The 19,693-nt window shown below is 38.0% G+C and overlaps 1 protein-coding gene across 1 annotated transcript; it reads right to left on the reverse strand.

The window, feature by feature from the left end:
- Positions 1–2,234: 2,234 nt before the first annotated feature.
- On the reverse strand, positions 2,235–18,020 carry LOC128624701 (liprin-alpha-2-like). The gene is made up of 6 exons (XM_053652362.1): positions 17,745–18,020; positions 16,805–16,969; positions 15,612–15,686; positions 5,960–6,034; positions 2,367–2,588; positions 2,235–2,270 (listed from the first exon to the last, which is right to left on the reverse strand). Exons 2-6 carry the CDS (start codon positions 16,913–16,915, stop codon positions 2,235–2,237), a joined length of 519 nt encoding a protein of 172 aa, XP_053508337.1. The 5' UTR covers positions 16,916–16,969; positions 17,745–18,020.
- Between the last annotated feature and the right edge of the window lie 1,673 nt (positions 18,021–19,693).

The raw sequence follows: 19,693 nt of genomic DNA on the forward strand, positions 1-19,693 counted from the left end.
TTCGATTTGGGAAAGTCTTCAGGAAAGAGGAGATTGTGTTTTTATTATTTTATTATTTATTTATTATTTTTTATTAATCATTTCAAAAGAGAAAAAAGAGACACTGCTATAACAGTGTATATCTGTGTATATATATACCTTGTCTTTCATACATTCCACAACATTAAATGTAGGCATAAATGGAAAAAAGCATGACATGCTGTTCATGAATAAATTTAAACACACACACACACACACACACACACACACACACACAGTGGGGGAAGTAAGTACTGCACGTGTCAACGGTTTTTTTCAGTAAATATATTTCTAACGAGGTTATTCACATAAAAGTTTCACCAGACATCAGTATTACCTCAATAAATCCACAAATATAAAGAATTCACAACATTAAAGTGCATAAATAAAGTCATGTGTAATAAAGTGGAATGACACAGGAAAACAGTAGTTCTCCAAGGCAAGGTAAGGCAAGGAACCAGCTGAAATCTGTAAGTATTTAGAAGGTAATTATACCTGCTATCTGTGCAAATTATTATCAGCTGGGTTAGTAAATTGATGGTCTATAAAAAGGCTTTTCATTACCAAGGTGTCACACAAGAAACATCTCATGATGGGTAAAAGCAAAAAGCTCTCCCAAGACCTTTGCAATCTTATTGTTGTGAAACATATTGATGGAATTGGATACAAACGTATTTTAAAACTTCTGAATCCTCCAGTAAGCACCATTGAGGCCATTATCCACAAGTGGAAGCAACATCACTCCGTCACCAACCAGCCATGCACAGGAGCTCCTCGCAAGATTTCTGACCAGGGAGTCAGAAGAATAGTCAGAAGAGTAGCCCAAGAGCCAAGGACCACACAGGCATGTCAAAGCTGGTTTAAAGTTTGCTACAACTCATTTGGACAAGCCTATGAAATACTGGGAGAGTGTAGTGTGGTCAGACGAGAGCAAAATTGAACTTTTTGGCTGTCATACTACACACCATATTTGGAGAAGAAATGGCACTGCACATCACCCTAAAAACACTATACCAACAGTGAAGTTTGGAGGTGGAAGCATCATGGTGTGTGGCTGTTTTTCATCGCATGGTACTGGCAGACTTCATATAATTGAAGGAACGATAAATGGAGACCTTTACCGGGAGATTGCTGATAAGAATATGCTGCCATTCACCAAGATGATGAAGATGAGATGTGAGTGGACCTTCCAGCAGGACAACGATCCAAAACATACAGCAAATTTTTTCATACAGGAAGCATCTTCAAGCTGTCATTATAAACAAAGACTTCTCCACTAAGTATTAAATAAATTTCAGTTAGTGTGTTCAATACTTTTTTCCTGTGTCGTTCCGCTTTATTACACATAACTACATTTATGGACTTTATTGTTTGGATTTCTTTATATGTGTGAATTTCTTGAGTTAATACCATAATATATAATAATATGTGTAAATATTATATAATATAATATAATAATTATGTAATTATGTATATAATATAATAATATATAATATATATAATAATAATATGTGTGAATTTCTTGAGTTAATTTTCTGGTGAAAATTTCATGTGAAGAGCCTCAATGGAAATATATTTACTGAAAAAAATGTTGACGCATTCAATACTTATTTCCCCCACTGTGTGTGTGTGTGTGTGTGTGTATATATATATATATATATATATATATATATATATATATATATATATATATATATGTATATATATATATATGTATGTATATATATATATATGTATATATATATGTATATATGTATATATATATATGTATATATGTATATATATATGTATATATGTATATATATATGTATATGTATATGTATATATATATATGTATATGTATATATATATATGTATATGTATATATATATATATATATATGTATATATATATGTATATATATATATATATATATATATATATATATATATATATATATATAGCTGTAGTGTTTGGAATAAAACACTTCAGGATGTATTGTTATTGGAAAATAATCAACTTTGACAATAAGTCTGCTTTGCATTAGGCCACATTACACACCTGATAAGATATTAAAGCTAGCCAAGGTAAAATGACATGGTCCCTATAGTCTCAGGATATCTTATGTTTCCAGATTCTACACTCTTCATTTACATTGTGTCTCTGTGCTTTTAGAAACATGAAAATAGTGAAAATTTGAAAATGATTTATGTGCATTGTTGTAGCTTTAATGCGCTTTAAGAAAAAAAGCTTTTAAGGTACACTTCATGCATCTTCTCAGATAAGAGATGCACATTAAAGATACAAAAGGATACCACCACAGCTTCAAATTGTCTAGCAGAAAAGTGTGGTGTGTGTCTCACACTAACCTCTCGGATGTCTCGCTGGTGTTTGGCGCTGAACTCCTCGCTCTTCAGCAGCTCCTTGCGCACATTGGCAAGTTCGCTCTCTAGTTCAGCCACACGGGTATTCAATGTGTTAGAACGCTCACGACTCGCCGACAGATCTTTATTAGCTTTGTCTAGCAGTTCCTGCAGCTCCACTGCACGAGTGGAATCATCATGGACATCTATGGAGCCATTAGGCAGCCTCTGTATTGAACAAAAACAAGTATAGAGACATGAAGGTCACTGCACTCCCATACTGCTGTCCTTGTGGACGTCTTTCATAACATGGAAATGTGAGTGATCTATACCATCGAAGTGGCCAGCTGTAGCTCAAAGACAGGAGTGTGTAGTTTGGAACACTTTCTTGAGGGTTTTAATTATTTATTTATATTAAATTAAAACATGAAATAAAAAAGCATGCATTTAAGACAAAGGAAAATTGTACATTTAATTATAGTGTTTTTCAGAACTTCTGGCACGTAGTGGAAAGGGTAATGTATCTGAAGTGATTTTGTTGATGATGGTTGATGGTTGAAGGTTTGCATGACCAGTTTTAACATTAACTAGCTAGCAAGATCATTAGCTAACTTGCTAAGTAGCTAGCAAAGTATATTCATAAAGTTTTGTCCGTCATCCTTGAGTAAACAAGGATGACAATGTTGTAAGGCAGCTCACATTCTTGGTTCACATCATCACTCTATGACAAGCAGATTTGACTCAAGTTCCCTTCAACAAAATTTCCACCCGTGAATAATTGACAACATATTTCAGGGTGTGTAGCTCTTAAAATATGACGGACTATAATCAGCAAGTAAATCTGTCCATCCACTTTCTGTACCGCTAATCCTATACAGGGTCATGGGGAGCCTGGAGCCTATCCCAGGGAACTCGGGGCACAAGGTAAAGCACTTTATTCCAAACATAGTCCATACTGTTGAGGTCATCTATTTTTTATATCCTTTATATACTTGCTTTTTTCTACTTATATACATGTAAATTCTGGTTGATGTAAATTAAATTTTTATGTTACAGACAATTGTAAAAAGCATTTCACTGCACATTGTACTGTTTATGGTTGTGTGTGTGTGATCAATAAAAAATTTTATTTGATTTGAGATAGCATGACCTTCAGGACACATTTCTAATGAAATATTGGAAAGGTCTTTTTAGTGACCTTGGGGATTCCACCAAGATGAAATGGTGCAGGTTACAAATGGAGGTGGAAGCCACAAAAACTAATTGCATGCTTCTCATTATAACAATCAAAATAAAAATTCACTTATTGATGATGATAATTGTACACTGAATCATCTTTAATTAAAATATTCTTACACACATGAATTAAATGTTGATTTTTTTTATCCTAATGATTATACTCACTTTGTTGCTCTGTTTTTAAAGCATGGTATATTAATTGACTTAATTCATTTTGTATATGTGGTCCTTATTATTTCATTATTTATTGATGAAGCATTTATACTACAGACTTAATAGGCTAATGCAGACACTGAACCCCAAATTGCTCTGGATGGCAGGCTAGCACCTTGCATGGCAGCTCTGCTGCCATTGGTGTGTGAGTGCACATGTGAATGGGTGAATGAGAAACAGTGTAAAGCTAAGGTTGAAAGGCGCTATACAAGTGCAGACCATTTAACTTTTACGTTACACAACCAAATAATAATAAGAAGAAGAAGAAGAAGAAGAAAAATAGAAGAAAAAGAAGAACAAGAATGAACATCTGTGTAAAAAAGCACCTGTGCATCCTCTGCTTTCCTCATAACTAGATTCCTCTGAATGCATTTTAAGAATTTGTACTTCGTTATCATTGCTGGATAGATTTTCAAACAAGGAGGCTTCAATTACAGTTTTGGGGTGCACAGAGTATTTGTGTTATATACTTACAAAAATTATATCAAGTTAAAATATCTGGAATATAGTCAAATGTATCTAGGATTTCCTATTAAAATATTACAATTAACCATATATATATAAATAATTATTAAAGCTATTTCTAGGTATTTTTACTCAGTTTAAGCTTGAAATAAGATTGTTCTAATGGAACAAGCTTATTAGAACCTTTTTATTTAACCTATTCTAACAGAACCATTTTAGGTTCTGTTAGATTAAAAGAAGTTAAATTATCTGACAATAGAATATGAAACTTTAAAGCTTGAAATATGTAAAAGCGTCTAAAATAATAAAGCTAAATAATATATTATCATTAATATTAAGAAATATTACAATTTAATAAGAAGTAGTATTATAATAACAATTAGTAGGTAAATTTGCCCATAATCAAGCTATTACTGTCACGTATCGTGACGGAGCAGAAATAGGACGGATGCAAGTGCAGTATGAACAGTTGTTTATTTAAAAGAGAGACAGGCAGACAAATCCAAAACGTGATCCAAAACGTAATCCACAAACATGCAAGAGGTCAGGCGATTGGCAAACAGGCATACACGGGGCAAGGCTGGAATCCAGGTCGTGGTCACGGAAAACAGGGTCGATAAACAAAACGAGAAACGAACTATGACGAGGAACTGGAAGCGGATAATCCAGCGCGAACTAACTCTAAACATGGAACGTGACTATGACTACTATACGAACTAAACTGATTCTGACCATGGACCGTGACTATGACTACTATACGAACTAATCTAATTCTATGATAATCTTCCGCGTTGTGTGCTGGTAGGCGCGCGGTATATATGCGGACATGATCAGCGTCTAAACCGCTAGCAGCTGAGAGCAATACAGACACACGTGAAATCCCAGCCAATGACAGAACAGGGAGGAGACATGACAGAAACATAAACAAAACACAAGTGTCCAGATGTCACTACTGTCAACAACGGAAAAGCAGGTGCTCGCGCATTCGCGCTTAGAGCACGCTGCTTCAAGGGGGAATCATGACAATTACATACTTGCTATTATATCTTTTCCAATTGTGGCTGCTTCCTCCCCAGCTTGTGAGACTTTTGTGATTACACTTCTGTTTGTTTAAATTATGCTCATTTATTTTCTGCCTCTTTATGTCCAATTAAACCATATAGCTTTTTTTTTTCCCTCTGAACTCACAAACCCTTCCGAACGATGTGTACTAATACAGAAGGAGAATTTGTGTGCAGTGTTTCAGGTTATTTGTGGGGGAGAATAAAAAACAGCAAGGCATAAGCAAGGCATCTCTCTTTTAGTATAAAGATCTTTACCTCCCTAGGCACTTTATTCAGCAGTATGGTTTTAATAACCTTGACCTACAACTTGGGAGCGTGTGTGTGTGCGTGCGTGCGTGCGTGTGTGTGTGTGTGTGTGAATCACAGGTTCAAGCAGAAATTCCAGGCGTGTAGACGGATGTTTGGTCTAAAGCTGAATGTATTGCTGGACGTTAATTGAAGAAACCTTCATGGGGAAAACTAGATGTTGGATAATTCATGAATTCCCATGTCTTCTGTTTTATTCAGAAATGCTAAAACCTAATTCTCAGTTAGATGTATATAGAGTATATTATAAACAGGGAGTGATGTTTCATGCAAAAGTTGCTAAAATGGCACTTATGAACAATATTTAAGAACCTTCCAGGCTGGTTTTGAGCTGTCCATTTTGTTCCCGTCTGTCTTTCCATCTCTTCCCTGTCGCACCATGGCAAGCTGTGGATACAAAGCACAAACATCCTTCGATGAATACTATGTTTTGTAAAAAAGAAAGTGTTGTTGTTTGTGAGGTAGTGAGTTCAAATCCTGGAATTGATGGAGCGTCACTAGTGAACTTTTAACCCTTTACATGCTGCTAAAAATGTCTACCATTAGATTAAAACTAGCAAATGAATTCTGGTGAAGGTAACTGTTTAATGTGGCACTCTAATCAGTTGCCTAATGTAAGTGCTTTCAATCTGATTAACTAATGAATTACCTAATGTGTGTGTTTTTGTAAATATTCATAGGGTGGCACTCGTCTGTTTCTCAGTGCTACCTGAACACAGCGAGGCTGTAAATCTACATCAACCCTGAACAGTTAAAGCTTATTAAAATCATCAATCATCAATCACACTTAAAGATTATTAAAATCATCAAGTGTATTCAGTGCAGTGTAATGAAGTGTGGGGTTTATTGTAATGACTACATACATACTGGATCAGGGAGAGAGAGACAGAGAGAGAGAGAGAGAGAGAGAGAGAGAGGGACAGAAAGCAAGGACAAGGATGAGAAAAGGAGAAGAAGGAAGAGAGGGTGCTATGAGATATTAAGCACATGAGAGGATGAGTGAAGGAGAAAGAGAATGAAAGAAAGCACACAAGAAAACAAGAAAAGAGAGATAGAGAGAGAGTAAGAGTGTATGTGAGAAGACAGAAGGAAAAAAGTGAAAATAGGAAAATTTGAAGGAGATAAATGTTTAGAGAGAATATGACAGGATGAGAAAAGCAGAGATGAAGTGAAATCATGAGACAAGAGAACAACAGAAAGCACATAATGAATTAAGAAGAGAAGGAATGAGAGATAGCTTACAGGAAATGAATGAGAGAAGGGCAATGAGTGAAAGGAGGCATAGAAGGGAGAAAGGAATAGGTGAGGATGAGAAAAGGAAAGGAAGAGGAAGAGAAATCATCTCAGGGGATGAGAAAAGGAGAAAGGGACAGCATAGAAGAAAATGATAGAAGAGAAGGATAGAGAGAGAAAGCAAACATGAAGATGAAAGAAGGAAGGAAACAGAAAGAAAATGAATGGAAGAGGGTGAGGAAAAGACAGAGACAGCAAGAACAATTATAGGTAAAAATGAAAAATAGTGAAGGAAAAACAGGAAGAATAAGAGTGAGGGAGCACATGGATGAGGATGAGGAAAGAAAAGAGAGAGAAGGAGAGAATAAGGCAAGAGAAAGAGGAGGGGAAAAATAATGAAGAAGGGAAGAAGAGCATGACAAAGCGACAAACACACACACACACACACACACACATACATACAAGGTGGTGGTACTGCGGCTTTTAAACACATTGAATAACATGTTTTAATACATGTGTTATATCAGTGGTTCTCATAACAGGGTCTACTTAGTTACTTTTAGAAAATTTTAGAATTACAACACAACATTATTAAAGTTATTGTATTTATTATTGAGTTTATATAGTTATTTGTCTGTTTGACTGGTCCTTTAACTTGAAATGGTTTAATCCAAACCTCACTATCTCCAAAACCAGTAGCTTATAAATAATCTACACTTTGACCTAATGTGGGTGGAAGGTTTAAGAATAGAAAGCTCTATGGCTCTAATAAATAGACAACATATTATTAATTTAAATAATGTTTATTTAAATAATGTTCATGAAATAAATCTGTATTGAGAAGATTAATGGCATTTATTTTGCAGTCAAAGCCCCCATGAAGTTTTGTGGCTTTTAGTATGAAGATGTTAGCCTTAAGGTTATCTATAGCTAGTGTGCTCCAAAACAATGACAAAATTCACATTTAGAAGATACACAAATTCAACATCTACAGTCTCTCTCTACCACCAATGTGGATCAACAGTTATGCTGATATCATTCTGCACTTCAGCTTCTCATCAGTTTTTTTGTCCAATCAAATGCCCTCTAGAATCTGATGTGTCCGACAGGTCTTTAAACGTGTCCCTGCAGTATTGTGTCCCAGAAGCCTGGAGCATCAGGAATAGGCGAAAGAAAAGTGTGAGCGATCTGATGATGAAATGTTCTATCAAACTCAATCCTGCTATAGGAGAAAAAAGGAGGCCATTTTTTTCTCTTATTGTCCCAAAATTAAGCCAGTTTTATAGATTTACTTAAAACTAGAGCAATTCTCAAAATAGCTTGTTCAACTGTAACCTTTATAAACCCAGTGTCTTTAATCACATTGTAAAAAGTCACATTTAATTTTAACCTGAGAGTAAAAGTGACTAGTGTTTATAAACACACACACACACACACACACACACACACACACACCTGCACATACACACACACACACACACACACACACACACACACACACACACACACACACACACACAGTGAATGCTTAATGACTCAGCTGAATTGCAGGTTTTGACCCAGATACTCAATCTCATGCATAAACAAGCAATGTCATTCAAGAAAGTATACAGGTTTGTGTGCCTGAGCAGTATATCAGAGATTTCAAAGTACTACATTCAATCTTTTGAAAATGCAATAAAAAAAGATAAGGTTTGCCTTGTTGGAAAAAGAAAATCAATATATTTTCATCAAGAAGGAACTTAAGAACTCCAGGACTGGAGTCCTAGACCCTTATTGTAAAACCTTGCTGAGAAACATTCCTGTAAGAACTCCAGGACTGTAGCATTGCGTAGTTTACTGGGTCTCAGTGATGTTCCTAGTGTTTAACATGGTCTCTACAACCTCCACTGCGAGACCAGAATATATGAGCTGGTGTACCTCAGGGGCCAGACTCACAGTTCCATAGTTCCGGCCAAGGGTGATAAATCAACCCTCTGGCTTGAGACAATAGATCCCTGTGAACAGGAATCTCCCTGCGAGCTGGCCAATAAGGCCAAACTGTAATACCAAATGAATGTGTGCGGCATAGACCACCCTGCACAGCACACACATTATGTAAGGGTACCCCTTAGATAAAGCCTTTGAGGAGGCGACCCACCCTAGTGGAATGAGCCCCTATGCCCAGAGGTGTAGCATGACTGCGTGCCTCATAAGCAAAAGGGATTTCACGATCAAAACAAAGATGCACTGCTTTGATGCAGCATCACCTCTACTGTCACTGCAAAGCAGACCAGCAACTGTTCTGACTTATGCCATTAGGCACTTAGGAATAATCTGGTTAGGATATATGGAGGACTTGGCTAATCCAGGGGCAAAGTCAAGGCAGGAACGGGCAACAGAGATGCCAGGGCCAGCCAAAAGAGCTACCTTTAGGGTCAGAAGCTTCTCTGAAGTTGACTCAAAGGGCTCAAATGGGGCATCTGACAGACCTTCCCGGACCAGAGAAAGGTTCCAGGAGGGTATGTGTGGTCTGCAGATGGGCCTCAGCCATCTGACACCACACATAAACTTCAAAGTTAGAGGATGTTTACCCCACAGAGGCTCCATCAATAGGGTCGTGGCAGCCACGTAGACCCTAATTGTAGAAGGAGAAAACCCTTCGGAGAATTGTTCCTGTAAGAACTCCAGAACTGTAGCTATTGCACAGATTACTGGGTCTCACTGGTGTTTCTCACACCATAATAAAAAAATTTCCACTTGAATGCATGCAATTTTCTCATGGATGGTGCTATAGCGTTTAACATGGTCTCTACAACCTCAGTTGAGAGGCTAGAATCTATGAGCTGGTGGCCCTCAGGGGCCAGACTCACAGTTTCCATAGTTCCGGCCAAGGGTCATAAATCAAACCTCTGGCTTGAGGCAATAGATCCCTGCGAATGGGATTCTCCCAGCAGAGATATTACCTCAGAAAACCAAATTCGAGCAGGCCAATCCAGTGCTATCGATCTTGGCGAACTCTTGCTAGAGCTCGTGGGAGCAGAGCAATCGCGGGAAAGGATTACAGACGTGACCTCAGCCACATATGTACCATGGCGTCCAGGCCTGAGCCCATTTTTTGCAGGAGGAGGTGCAGGAGGAATGAGGGCGAACCACACTGGGCAGCATGTTGTCTCCTCAGAAGCAAACACGTCCATTTCCGCTCAGCCAAACCTTCACCATACGGACTCACCCATACTCACTTGTGGATGGAGCCTCCAATCCCAAGGCGTCAGCCCCTGCCTCGACAGGATGTCTGCCCCCACATTTCAATTGCTCAGAATGTACATTGCACTCACTGAAAAAACTTCCCCTCCGCAGAGAAGAAATAGTTGAGCCTGCCTGAACAGGGGGTGCAAATGTAATCCTCCCTGGTGGTTGATATATGAGACCACCACTGTATTGTCTAACACATGGTGACCGCTCAACCGAGGAGAAGAATTTCAGTGCTAGGAGTACAGTCCACACTTCTAGACAATTTATATGCCACACCACATGAGGGCCATACCAGAGACCATGAGGGAGGCGTTTGACTTTACCGTCTTGCAATAAGCGACGCCCCTAGAGCGTGACCCGAGGCTAGAACCCGGGGACACTTCCAAGTTCTCAGAGCACATAGGCATTGCCACATGACACTGATTACTCTCAGGGTTTTCATCCTTGGATGAAACCCCCAACTTTCAGCCACCACTGACTGGTCTCATGTGCAAAGAGCCCAACGGTATGATGTTGCCATAAGCCCCAACAGTAGAGACTGTAGAAGATGCCCAGACCTAACTTTATCTTGCTTCATAGGAAGTTCATAGGATTGCACTACGCATATTGGGGATAGATATGCCCACATTGAATTAGAATCCGTTCATATATGAATCCCATACAACCCCTAGAAAAGTCACTCTCGTCTAGAGACACAACTTTCCCTGAGGTTCAACCTGAGCCCCAAGCTCCTCACGTGGGCGAAAACAACATCTTGATGTTGAATCACCAACTTCCTGGACCACACTAGAATTAACCAGTCATCCAGGTAATTTAGCACACAGATACCCTGGAGTTGCAAAGGAGCCAGAGTGGCATCCATGCACTTCATGAAGGCAAAAGGAAGAATTGATATGTGTTGATATATTGATATGTGTTGCCTCCAAACCAAACCTCAGGAACTTCCTGTGACTGGGCAATGGAATATGCATCTTTTTAGAGCTATCATCACAATGCAGTCCTAAAACTGAGTCTCTGGAACGATAAGTTTGAGTGTCAACATTGTGAACCTGTATGTCCGAAGAGTACGGTTCAGATGACACAGATCTAAAATTGGCCGAAAGCACCGTCTTTTTTGTGGACCAGGAAATAATGGCTGTAAAACCTCCCTACCTCAGAGAAAGCGGTACATGTTCTATGGCCCCTTTGTCCAAGAGCGATCTACTTCCTGGGCTAATGTCAGGCTGTGCACTGTGCTGACTACTGTGATGAGCATGCTTCTGATACGGGGTGGTCGAGCTATGAACTGGACCCAGAACCTTTTCCTATGGAGGACAGAACCCATGGAGACACATTTATCAGTAGTTTCCATTCTACCAGATGGTCTTTACTGAAGTTAACTTTCCACATTTTGTTGGAGGGAAAACATCAGATTTTCGTTGCCCTGTGATAGCTCACTGACGAGAAAAATTTTAAATTTGGTATGACGTTGACTAGGGGAGCCCTACAGAAATACTTTAAAAGTATTACTAACTGCCCTAACAACCTCTTGTCACCTGATGCTGTCCTCTGCCACCCCTCAGGACCACTTCTTTTTGCCTTTTCGGCACTGATTATCATTTTTAAATAACGCCTACTAGCAGGCTGCGACTGTGGCCACCTGGCCCCCTAGCTTTGTGCAGGGGGAGACAGGCCACCCTGATTTTGCTGCCATCAATGGAGAGAGGTAGCTCGCAAGCAACTCCTCCACCTTTGGTAGAGCAAAATAGCCATACTATCTATCCCCCACAATGGCCGACAACGCGTGGTTATAAACCCGGCCTTTCCCAGAAGTGTGATACTTCATGGTGCTGTTCCGGGAAAAGTTTGAGTTTTCTGTGGTGTGAGGGAGCACTCTGGTTCTCAGTGGCTCCCCCCTCAGGCTCCTCCAACCCGACTCTCCATACCGGAAGGAGAAGTCACTTTGCGAGCTCCAAAACCTGGTACCGGAGAGCCGGATCCAGAGGACAAAGCGAGAAATAAAGCAGCACTCATTTCCAGTTGACCGTCCAGATGCATACGGGACCCACAGGATCTTAGCCAGGATCTTAGTTTCTTTGTAGTAACACATACTTTTCCAGCCTTTTGTTGCCCTGTCCCAACTTTTTTTTAGATGTGTTGCAGCCATCAAATTAAAAATTACATTATTTTTCTCTTAAAATGGGACATTTACTCCGTTTAAACATTTTTATATGATTTCTATGTTCTATTGTGAATAACATATTGGTTTATGAGATTTGCAAATCATTGCATTCTGTTTTTATTTACATTTATTCACATGTTACACAGCATCCCAACTTTTTTGGAATTGGGGTTGTAGATACGAGCTGGTAAACTGAGCCTGAGGTACAAACCGAGCCAAAGAACAGCAGGAGAATGTGTTTTTGAATATTTGGACTGCCAAATAAAAAAGAGAAAATAAATGCTGGATGCTATACACAAAGTTTTAAACTAGCTATTTATATAATCATCTAATCTAATCATCTAATACAAAGGGCAAAAAAACTTTTCAGACACTATATTAAATACATCAATTTCAAGATATATTGCAAAAATTTTCTTGGTGCACCTGGTGTCATCACAAAAGACGCTGGAATTTCTTGGTAAGGTTTCACAAACAAGTAGTAATAATGGTGAAGGTGAAGGAGTTTCCATTGCCTGCTTCAGCAAACATTACTAAAATTCTTGCATCCCACAAATAGAAACCTAGCTAGTCTCCAGATTATAGTTGTTTGTTAACAGATATTGAAAAATATCTGAACTCATCTTTAGTGGAATTTTTAAGCTATCAAATAAGTAAAAAAAAAATTTTGTTTGTTTGTTTTACCAAAAAAAAAAAGACAATTAAAAAGACAATTAAATGTTAGATAGATATTTAAGTGTATAAAGTATAACATAATACAAGATTTACAAAAATTTTTTAAAAGGAATACGTGGTGGGTAAGATGTAAGAGAATTTACACTCACCGCCCACTTTATTAGGAACACACCTGCTCATTTATGCAGTTGTCCAATCAGCCATTGATGTGGCAGCAGCACAATGCATAAAATCATGGAGATACATGTCAAGAGTTATAGGTGCCAAATAGGCTGATTTGAATGTTGCAGAAACTGCTGATATCCTGGGATATTCACACACAACAGTCTCCAGAGTTTACACAGAATGGTGTGAAATGAGGGTCTACAGCCTGAAACACCTTGTTAGGAATCAGAGGAAAATGACCAGACAGAATTATAATAATCCTCTAATAATCAAATAATCACTCTTTACACCCATGGTGAGCAGAACAGCATAAGACATAATATCTTCAGGCGGCTGCATTAGAAAAGCAGAATGGCACATGATTTGCTGATTGGAATACTTAATAAATAAGCAGGTGTTCCTATTAAAGTGGACAATGAATGTATTACATATAGTTTATGTAAATATTAAGCATATTAAGATAATATTAAGTTTCTCATTAAAACATGATTTCATTGGTTATACTAAATGCAATTTAAACAAGTTTCTAATTGCTAGATTGAATTATGTAAAGTGAGCATGATCAATTCATGCTCACTTTAATATTAACGCAAACCAATAGCATTATGAAATCTTGCGAGTATGTTGGCGCTGATGGGAACTATAAGTATAGTATTACTCTAACAGGATTAAAACGTGTGGTCCAATAGCTAAGTGTTGACATGGGTGTTGCAGAATCATCAATGGGTTCAGTCCTCAGTTCAGGTTGGAGAGTCGTGTTCAATTTTATTCAGGGCTTTGAAATTACATGATCAAATCATGTTGGATGTACAAAAACACATTGTGTTAATGTAACACATTCAATCACGTGGATTGAATTAAGTAAATTCAATGAGCGGGTGGTGGTAGATGTTAGATGTTAGAAAGATGATTTCAGCGAAGATCTACAGATACAGTGCCCTCCACTAATATTGGCACCCTTGGTAAATAAGAGCAAAGAAGGCTGTGTAAAATTGTCTTTATTGTTTAACATTTAGATCTTTTGTTTTAAAAAAAATCACAAAAATATTTAGCTCTCATGGATATCAAACAATTGAAAACACAACACAGGTTTAGCCAAAAATATATCTTTGTTAAATATAGGTGTGCAACAATTATTGGCACCCCTATGAATTCATATGAGAAAAATATATCTGAAGTATATTCCCATTGTTATATATATATATATATATATATATATATATATATATATATATATATATATATATATATATATATATATATATTACACCTGGGTGACTAGGAACAGGAAATTGTTCAACCATGACTTCCTGTTTCACAGGGGTATGAATATGAGGTAACACGTTGGCCGAATTCCCCTAGTCATTAATAACAATGTGTAAGACCAAGGAATATAGCTGTGATGTGCAGCAAAAGGTTGTTGAGCTTCACAAAATGGGAAGTGGTTATAAGAAAATAGCAAAGCCATTGAAAATGCCCATTTCCTCCATCAGGGCAATAATCAAGAAGTTCCAGTCAACTGGAAATGTTATGAATCAAGGACGTGGGTCTATAATGTCTCAATGCACTGTGAAGAGGATGATTCGAGTGGCCAAAAAATCTCCAATGATCACAGCTGGAGAATTGCAGAAGTTAGTTGTGTCTTGGGGTCAGAAAGTCTCCAAAACTACAATCCAAAGTCACATAAATCACCACAAGTTGTTTGGAAGGGTTTCCAGAAAAAAAGCCTCTACTCTCATCCAGAAACAACCTTGAGCATCTTCAGTTTGCCAGACACTACTGGAAATTCAAATAGGATTGGGTTTTATGGTCAGATGAAACCAAAATAACTAAATGTGGATTTGGAGCACACAGAGAGGTAGCCATATGGAAAAGTATTTCATGCCCACGGTTAAATATGGTGGTGTCTCTTTAATGTTTTGGGACTGTTTTTCTGCCAGAAGACCTGGACATTTTGTTAGGACACATGGCATCATGGACTCTATCAAATATCAACAGATATTAAATGAAAACCTGACTGCCTTAAAATGGGCCGTGGTTGGATCTTCCAGCAGGACAAAGATCCAAAACATACATTAAAATTAACACAAAAATGGTTTACTGACCACAAAATCAAGGTGCTGTCATGGCCATCCCAGTCCCCTGACTTGAACCCCATAGAAAACCTGTGGGGTGAACTGAAGAGGAGAGTCCACCAGCATGGACCTCAAAATTTGAAGGATATGGAGAGATTTTGTATAGAAGAATGTTCTCAGATCTCTTGCCATGTATTCTCCAACCTCATCAGGCATTATAGGAGAAGACTCAGAGCTGTTATCTTGGCAAAGGGAGGTAGCACAAAGTATTGACTAAAAGGGTGCAAATAATTGTTGCACACATATTTTTAACTTTTTTTTTTTTTTTTTTGATAAACCATGTTTCTTTTTTTTTTTTTTACCAAGTGTGCCAATATCAGTGGAGGGCACTGTAAATACACATTGATATTTAGACACATACCTCCTGATTGGTGGCCGCCAGTTGGCCCTCTAGTGTTGTTACTCTCTCCAGAGCCACACGCAGTCGCTCCCTCACCTACAGCAAGACAACAAACCAATATCACATACTGACAAAACTTCAGTCCAGTATCTTAATTCATACTCATGCAAAATATCAGCAGAAATACGTGTTAAGTGCTTGAAAATAAAGACACCTCAACCAAACCAAAGCATCCAAACAAGTGCATGTCCACTTTCTGTGATTGACCCATACAGAGGTGTGAAATAGGAGCTTCACAACTACACATTTTTACTAGTCAAACAGTAATTAAAAAAAAGTAGTAGTCTAGTCATCTTTTCCACAGCTGACACAAAAACTTTTAGGACATGGCTATTTTTAGGCTGCATATAAATTAACAGCCATGCACAGTCTACAAATGAAATTTCCAGCATCACTACTGGAATTTAATATTTAGGCAACACTATGTAACAAATAATTGACGATGGGCCGTTGAATTATTAGAATATAATGCACACCCCGAGGTGGTAATGCATTCTTTTCTAATAATTCAATGGACCAGAGTCAATTATTCGGCTTATACCACAGTTATCACACCTCAAGACAATGTTCAGATGTTTTATTTTAAGACATCTGTCTATTTCAAGGTTGTTGTCCTTAAAACACTCTAATTTATGACGCATCCCATCACAAGCCTCTGTTGCTAATTCCAAAACGTCATTTTAGAGCTAGTAATGGAGGCTTGAGCCATTGATATACAGTTATTGAAGAGAGAGAGAGAGAGAGAGAGAGAGAGAGAGGATAATGTGAGGTCAGTAGTATCTGAAAAAGAGTCTGGCTCAGACTCTTTGAGCTGGCATGTGTTGTTGATCTGACACTAAATTACTGAGTGAAATTTGTCAGCTGTCTGCTTTCTTTATTGTCTGGCTGCATATCCTAACCATCTACCTCACTGTTATTTCAACTGCCCTGACTAGTTGACAGCTTCTCACCCTGGCAACTAGTCAATATATTAGTCAACTAGTCTACACAACCCCTAGTGTGAATAAATAGGGCTGGAAATCTGACACAAGGGTTCTCAAGGTATTCCCATGAGGAGAATAAAACATAGGGTCTTTAACCTTTAGATAGTCTTCCAAATAGGACCCCCTTATGAAGAAAAAAAATTCAAAAGACGAGGGACTGTGATATCATACCTTCTCATCCAGGGCTTTGTGGTGTTCAAACAGAGATTTGAGAGCTTTAAGCACCTCCACTTCACTGGAGACTCCGGAGGGTGGAGGAGCCTGTCTCTTCACCACCGTCATCCTTAATGAGCGCTCGTGACGCGACACCAAGCACTCCAAATGCTCCAGGAGGAGCTACACACACACACACAAACACAAGTTTTATCATTTTAATGAACTGCATTCTCTATTCATGCTTTCAGCTCTGAGGAAACTTCATTTTAATAAATGTAAAGCAAAAGTGTGCAAAGCAGTAAATTGGCCAGCCATCCTATTGGCAATGTCTTTTAATGCTTTTTTCTGTAAGCAAATGAAATATAGCTTGTTTAACATAAAACAGAAAATATTGGCCTGAATACTGGACTCCAATCCAATCCTTTCTTTTTGTCATCACACTGCTGTGTAAATGTGCGAGGAAAAAATAGTTTGTCCTGCATCTTGCTGCACTGCTCACTCTATAGTCTTATATATGCTGTGATAAACAATAATCCAGGAGGTATTAATAATGCGGAAATGTAGTACCGTTTGACATATGTTTTTATTGTATTTGATGGAAAAGTGATTAAAACAAGCTTTCAGTATATGTGTTCTATCCTAATTGTTTGATTTAACTAACTACAGTTAGTGTCCAGACCTGAGAATTATTTTCTTCTGGAAAATCACATCACAGCCTAAGAGCGTGTCCTATTCCTAAGTGTGAAAACCACTGGCATATAATTTTATCAGTTCGGCTTCTGACTGACATATGATGGTTTAGTCTGACTGCTATGTACACTCAAGGTTCAAGGCCTTAATCTTGAGGTCAAGTAGTTAAATTATACATTTCATTAAATGTTAAACACAGGCTCTGAATTTGACAGTCTCCCTCTCTCTCTCTCTCTCTCTCTCACACACACACACACACACACACCCTGGTGTTGTTCCTTTCTGCTTTAAGCTCTGAGATTTCCTCCTCTTTCTCCAGAAGCTGCTCCCGGCATGCACTCAGCTCCTTCGTTAATGATGTACACTCCTAAACAGAGAGAGAGACAGAGAGAGAGAGAGAGAGAGAGAGAGAGAGAGAGAGATTAGATTCTGACAGTGAGATTTTGCTCATAAAAAACCCATAAAGCACTTGATTACATACATATTAAACCCTTTTAAAAACACCATCTGAATACTCTGATTGATCTCCAAGCAATGTTGTTTGTTCATTAAACTCCTAGCTCCTGACACTGGCATACAATGTTTGATATTGATGTGATTTATTTAATCTTTCATGTGGGTAAGATCTTAGTTTAGAAATTATTGGAAGTTTTCCAAAGAATAGAGAGTACAATACAGAAGTTAAGGTACAAGCTGATAGAGTTAATGCACATTTATTATTATTACAGAGTTACATACTTAACTGAACTTCAGCATAAATATACAACATATTTGATAATAAAATAAATCGTCCATTCTGTTCTAAGAAAATCATGTTAACCACCAAAACACTGCTGTGTCTATTGCAATACTAATGAAATTTTGCGCCTGTAATAGTGACAGGACCACGCAGGCTGTATTCTCCCCAGTTGAATGGAATTTAAAAATGCTGCCGGCTAATTGTTCTCCCCTTTACCTCTTATTAGAAAATGGAAAATGGCACCCAGATCTCAGTAACTTGGCATGGTCGATGGTGTCAGACAGGCTTATTTGAGTATTTCAGAACCTGCTTATCTATTGGGATTTTCACACCCAAGAGTCTCAAGAATTTACACAGAATGGTGTCAAAAACAAGAAAAAACATTCAGTAAGTGGCAGATTAGTGGACAGAAGAAACACTTTGAAGAGAAAGGTCAGAGGAGAATGGCCAGACTGGTTCAGTAACTCAAATAACCACTCTTTATAACCATGGTGAGCAGAAAAGCATCTCCAGAATGCATTGCTGAACCTTGATGTGGATGAGCCACAACAGCAGAAGATGAAAAATCTGATCAGCTGAAGATTGGAAAAAGACCAGGTGATGTTTTTCTGATCTTCAACTGTCCGGTTTTGATGAAACTATGCTCCATTGTAGCCTCAGATTCCTGTTCGTGGCTGACAGGTGTAGAACCCCATTTGTCTTTTAATGTTGTAGCTCATCCACTTCAAGTTTCAGCATGTCTTTAATTAACAGACAGTGATGTCTGCACAACAGTCCTGACTGAATCCTGAAAAACAGACTTTTTATGTCAGCATGTAAATGTAATTGCAGTTAAAATTGTGTTTAATAACAAGAATACTGAAATATGGTTTAATATTTTTGAATTATTACTCTGACATTAACACACATGCCATTTATTTCATCCTACATTGCCATACACTGACCCATATAGCACAATTACAGTTATGTCCAAGTGGCTCAGGCTCGGCCTGCAGCTTTCCACTTAATCACCCTTCACATTCTGGTCACTGCTTAGCAACGGGTGTTTCACTGACCCAGGATATCTCTTCTCATTTTAAAGCAATATAATATATTGTACAATCCACTGCAAAACAGCTAATAAATCTTAAATTCATCTTAATTATTAGTACCATTTTAGCACATATTTATGGAAAAAGGCATATGAAATGGCATCAACTTCTGATGATGGCATGTTTGTGTACACAGATATGGGGTGAAACAGAAGATGGAGGGATGCAACAGGAAAACCATCTAAGGATTAGCCATTTTCAACACTATATCAAAATTATCTAGAAATTAATGACAACTTATGCTACTGTTGATTTAAAGCCTTTATATTTGTATATGCTACAATGTAATTACAGTTGTTGATGCAATAATCTGATATTATTGCCATGTGTGATGGAAACATCTCAGTTTGCAGGAAAGCATACTTTCTAGAACCTTGCTCATGG

The sequence above is a fragment of the Ictalurus furcatus genome, chromosome 21 (genome assembly GCF_023375685.1).
Source record: "Ictalurus furcatus strain D&B chromosome 21, Billie_1.0, whole genome shotgun sequence".
Classification (NCBI taxonomy): Eukaryota; Metazoa; Chordata; class Actinopteri; order Siluriformes; family Ictaluridae; genus Ictalurus; species Ictalurus furcatus.

Excerpts from the sequence above, each read along its gene's own strand:
- LOC128624701 (XM_053652362.1), bottom strand. The coding sequence starts at position 16,915 with ATGACGGTGGTGAAGAGACAGGCTCCTCCACCCTCCGGAGTCTCCAGT. Across the intron at positions 6,035-15,611 it reads TGGCGGCCACCAATCAGGAG|CTTGCCATGGTGCGACAGGG; the intron begins GTATGTGTCTAA and ends TTGTATCCACAG. Across the intron at positions 2,271-2,366 it reads ACCAGCGAGACATCCGAGAG|ATGCATGAAGTGTACCTTAA; the intron begins GTTAGTGTGAGA and ends TTATCTGAGAAG.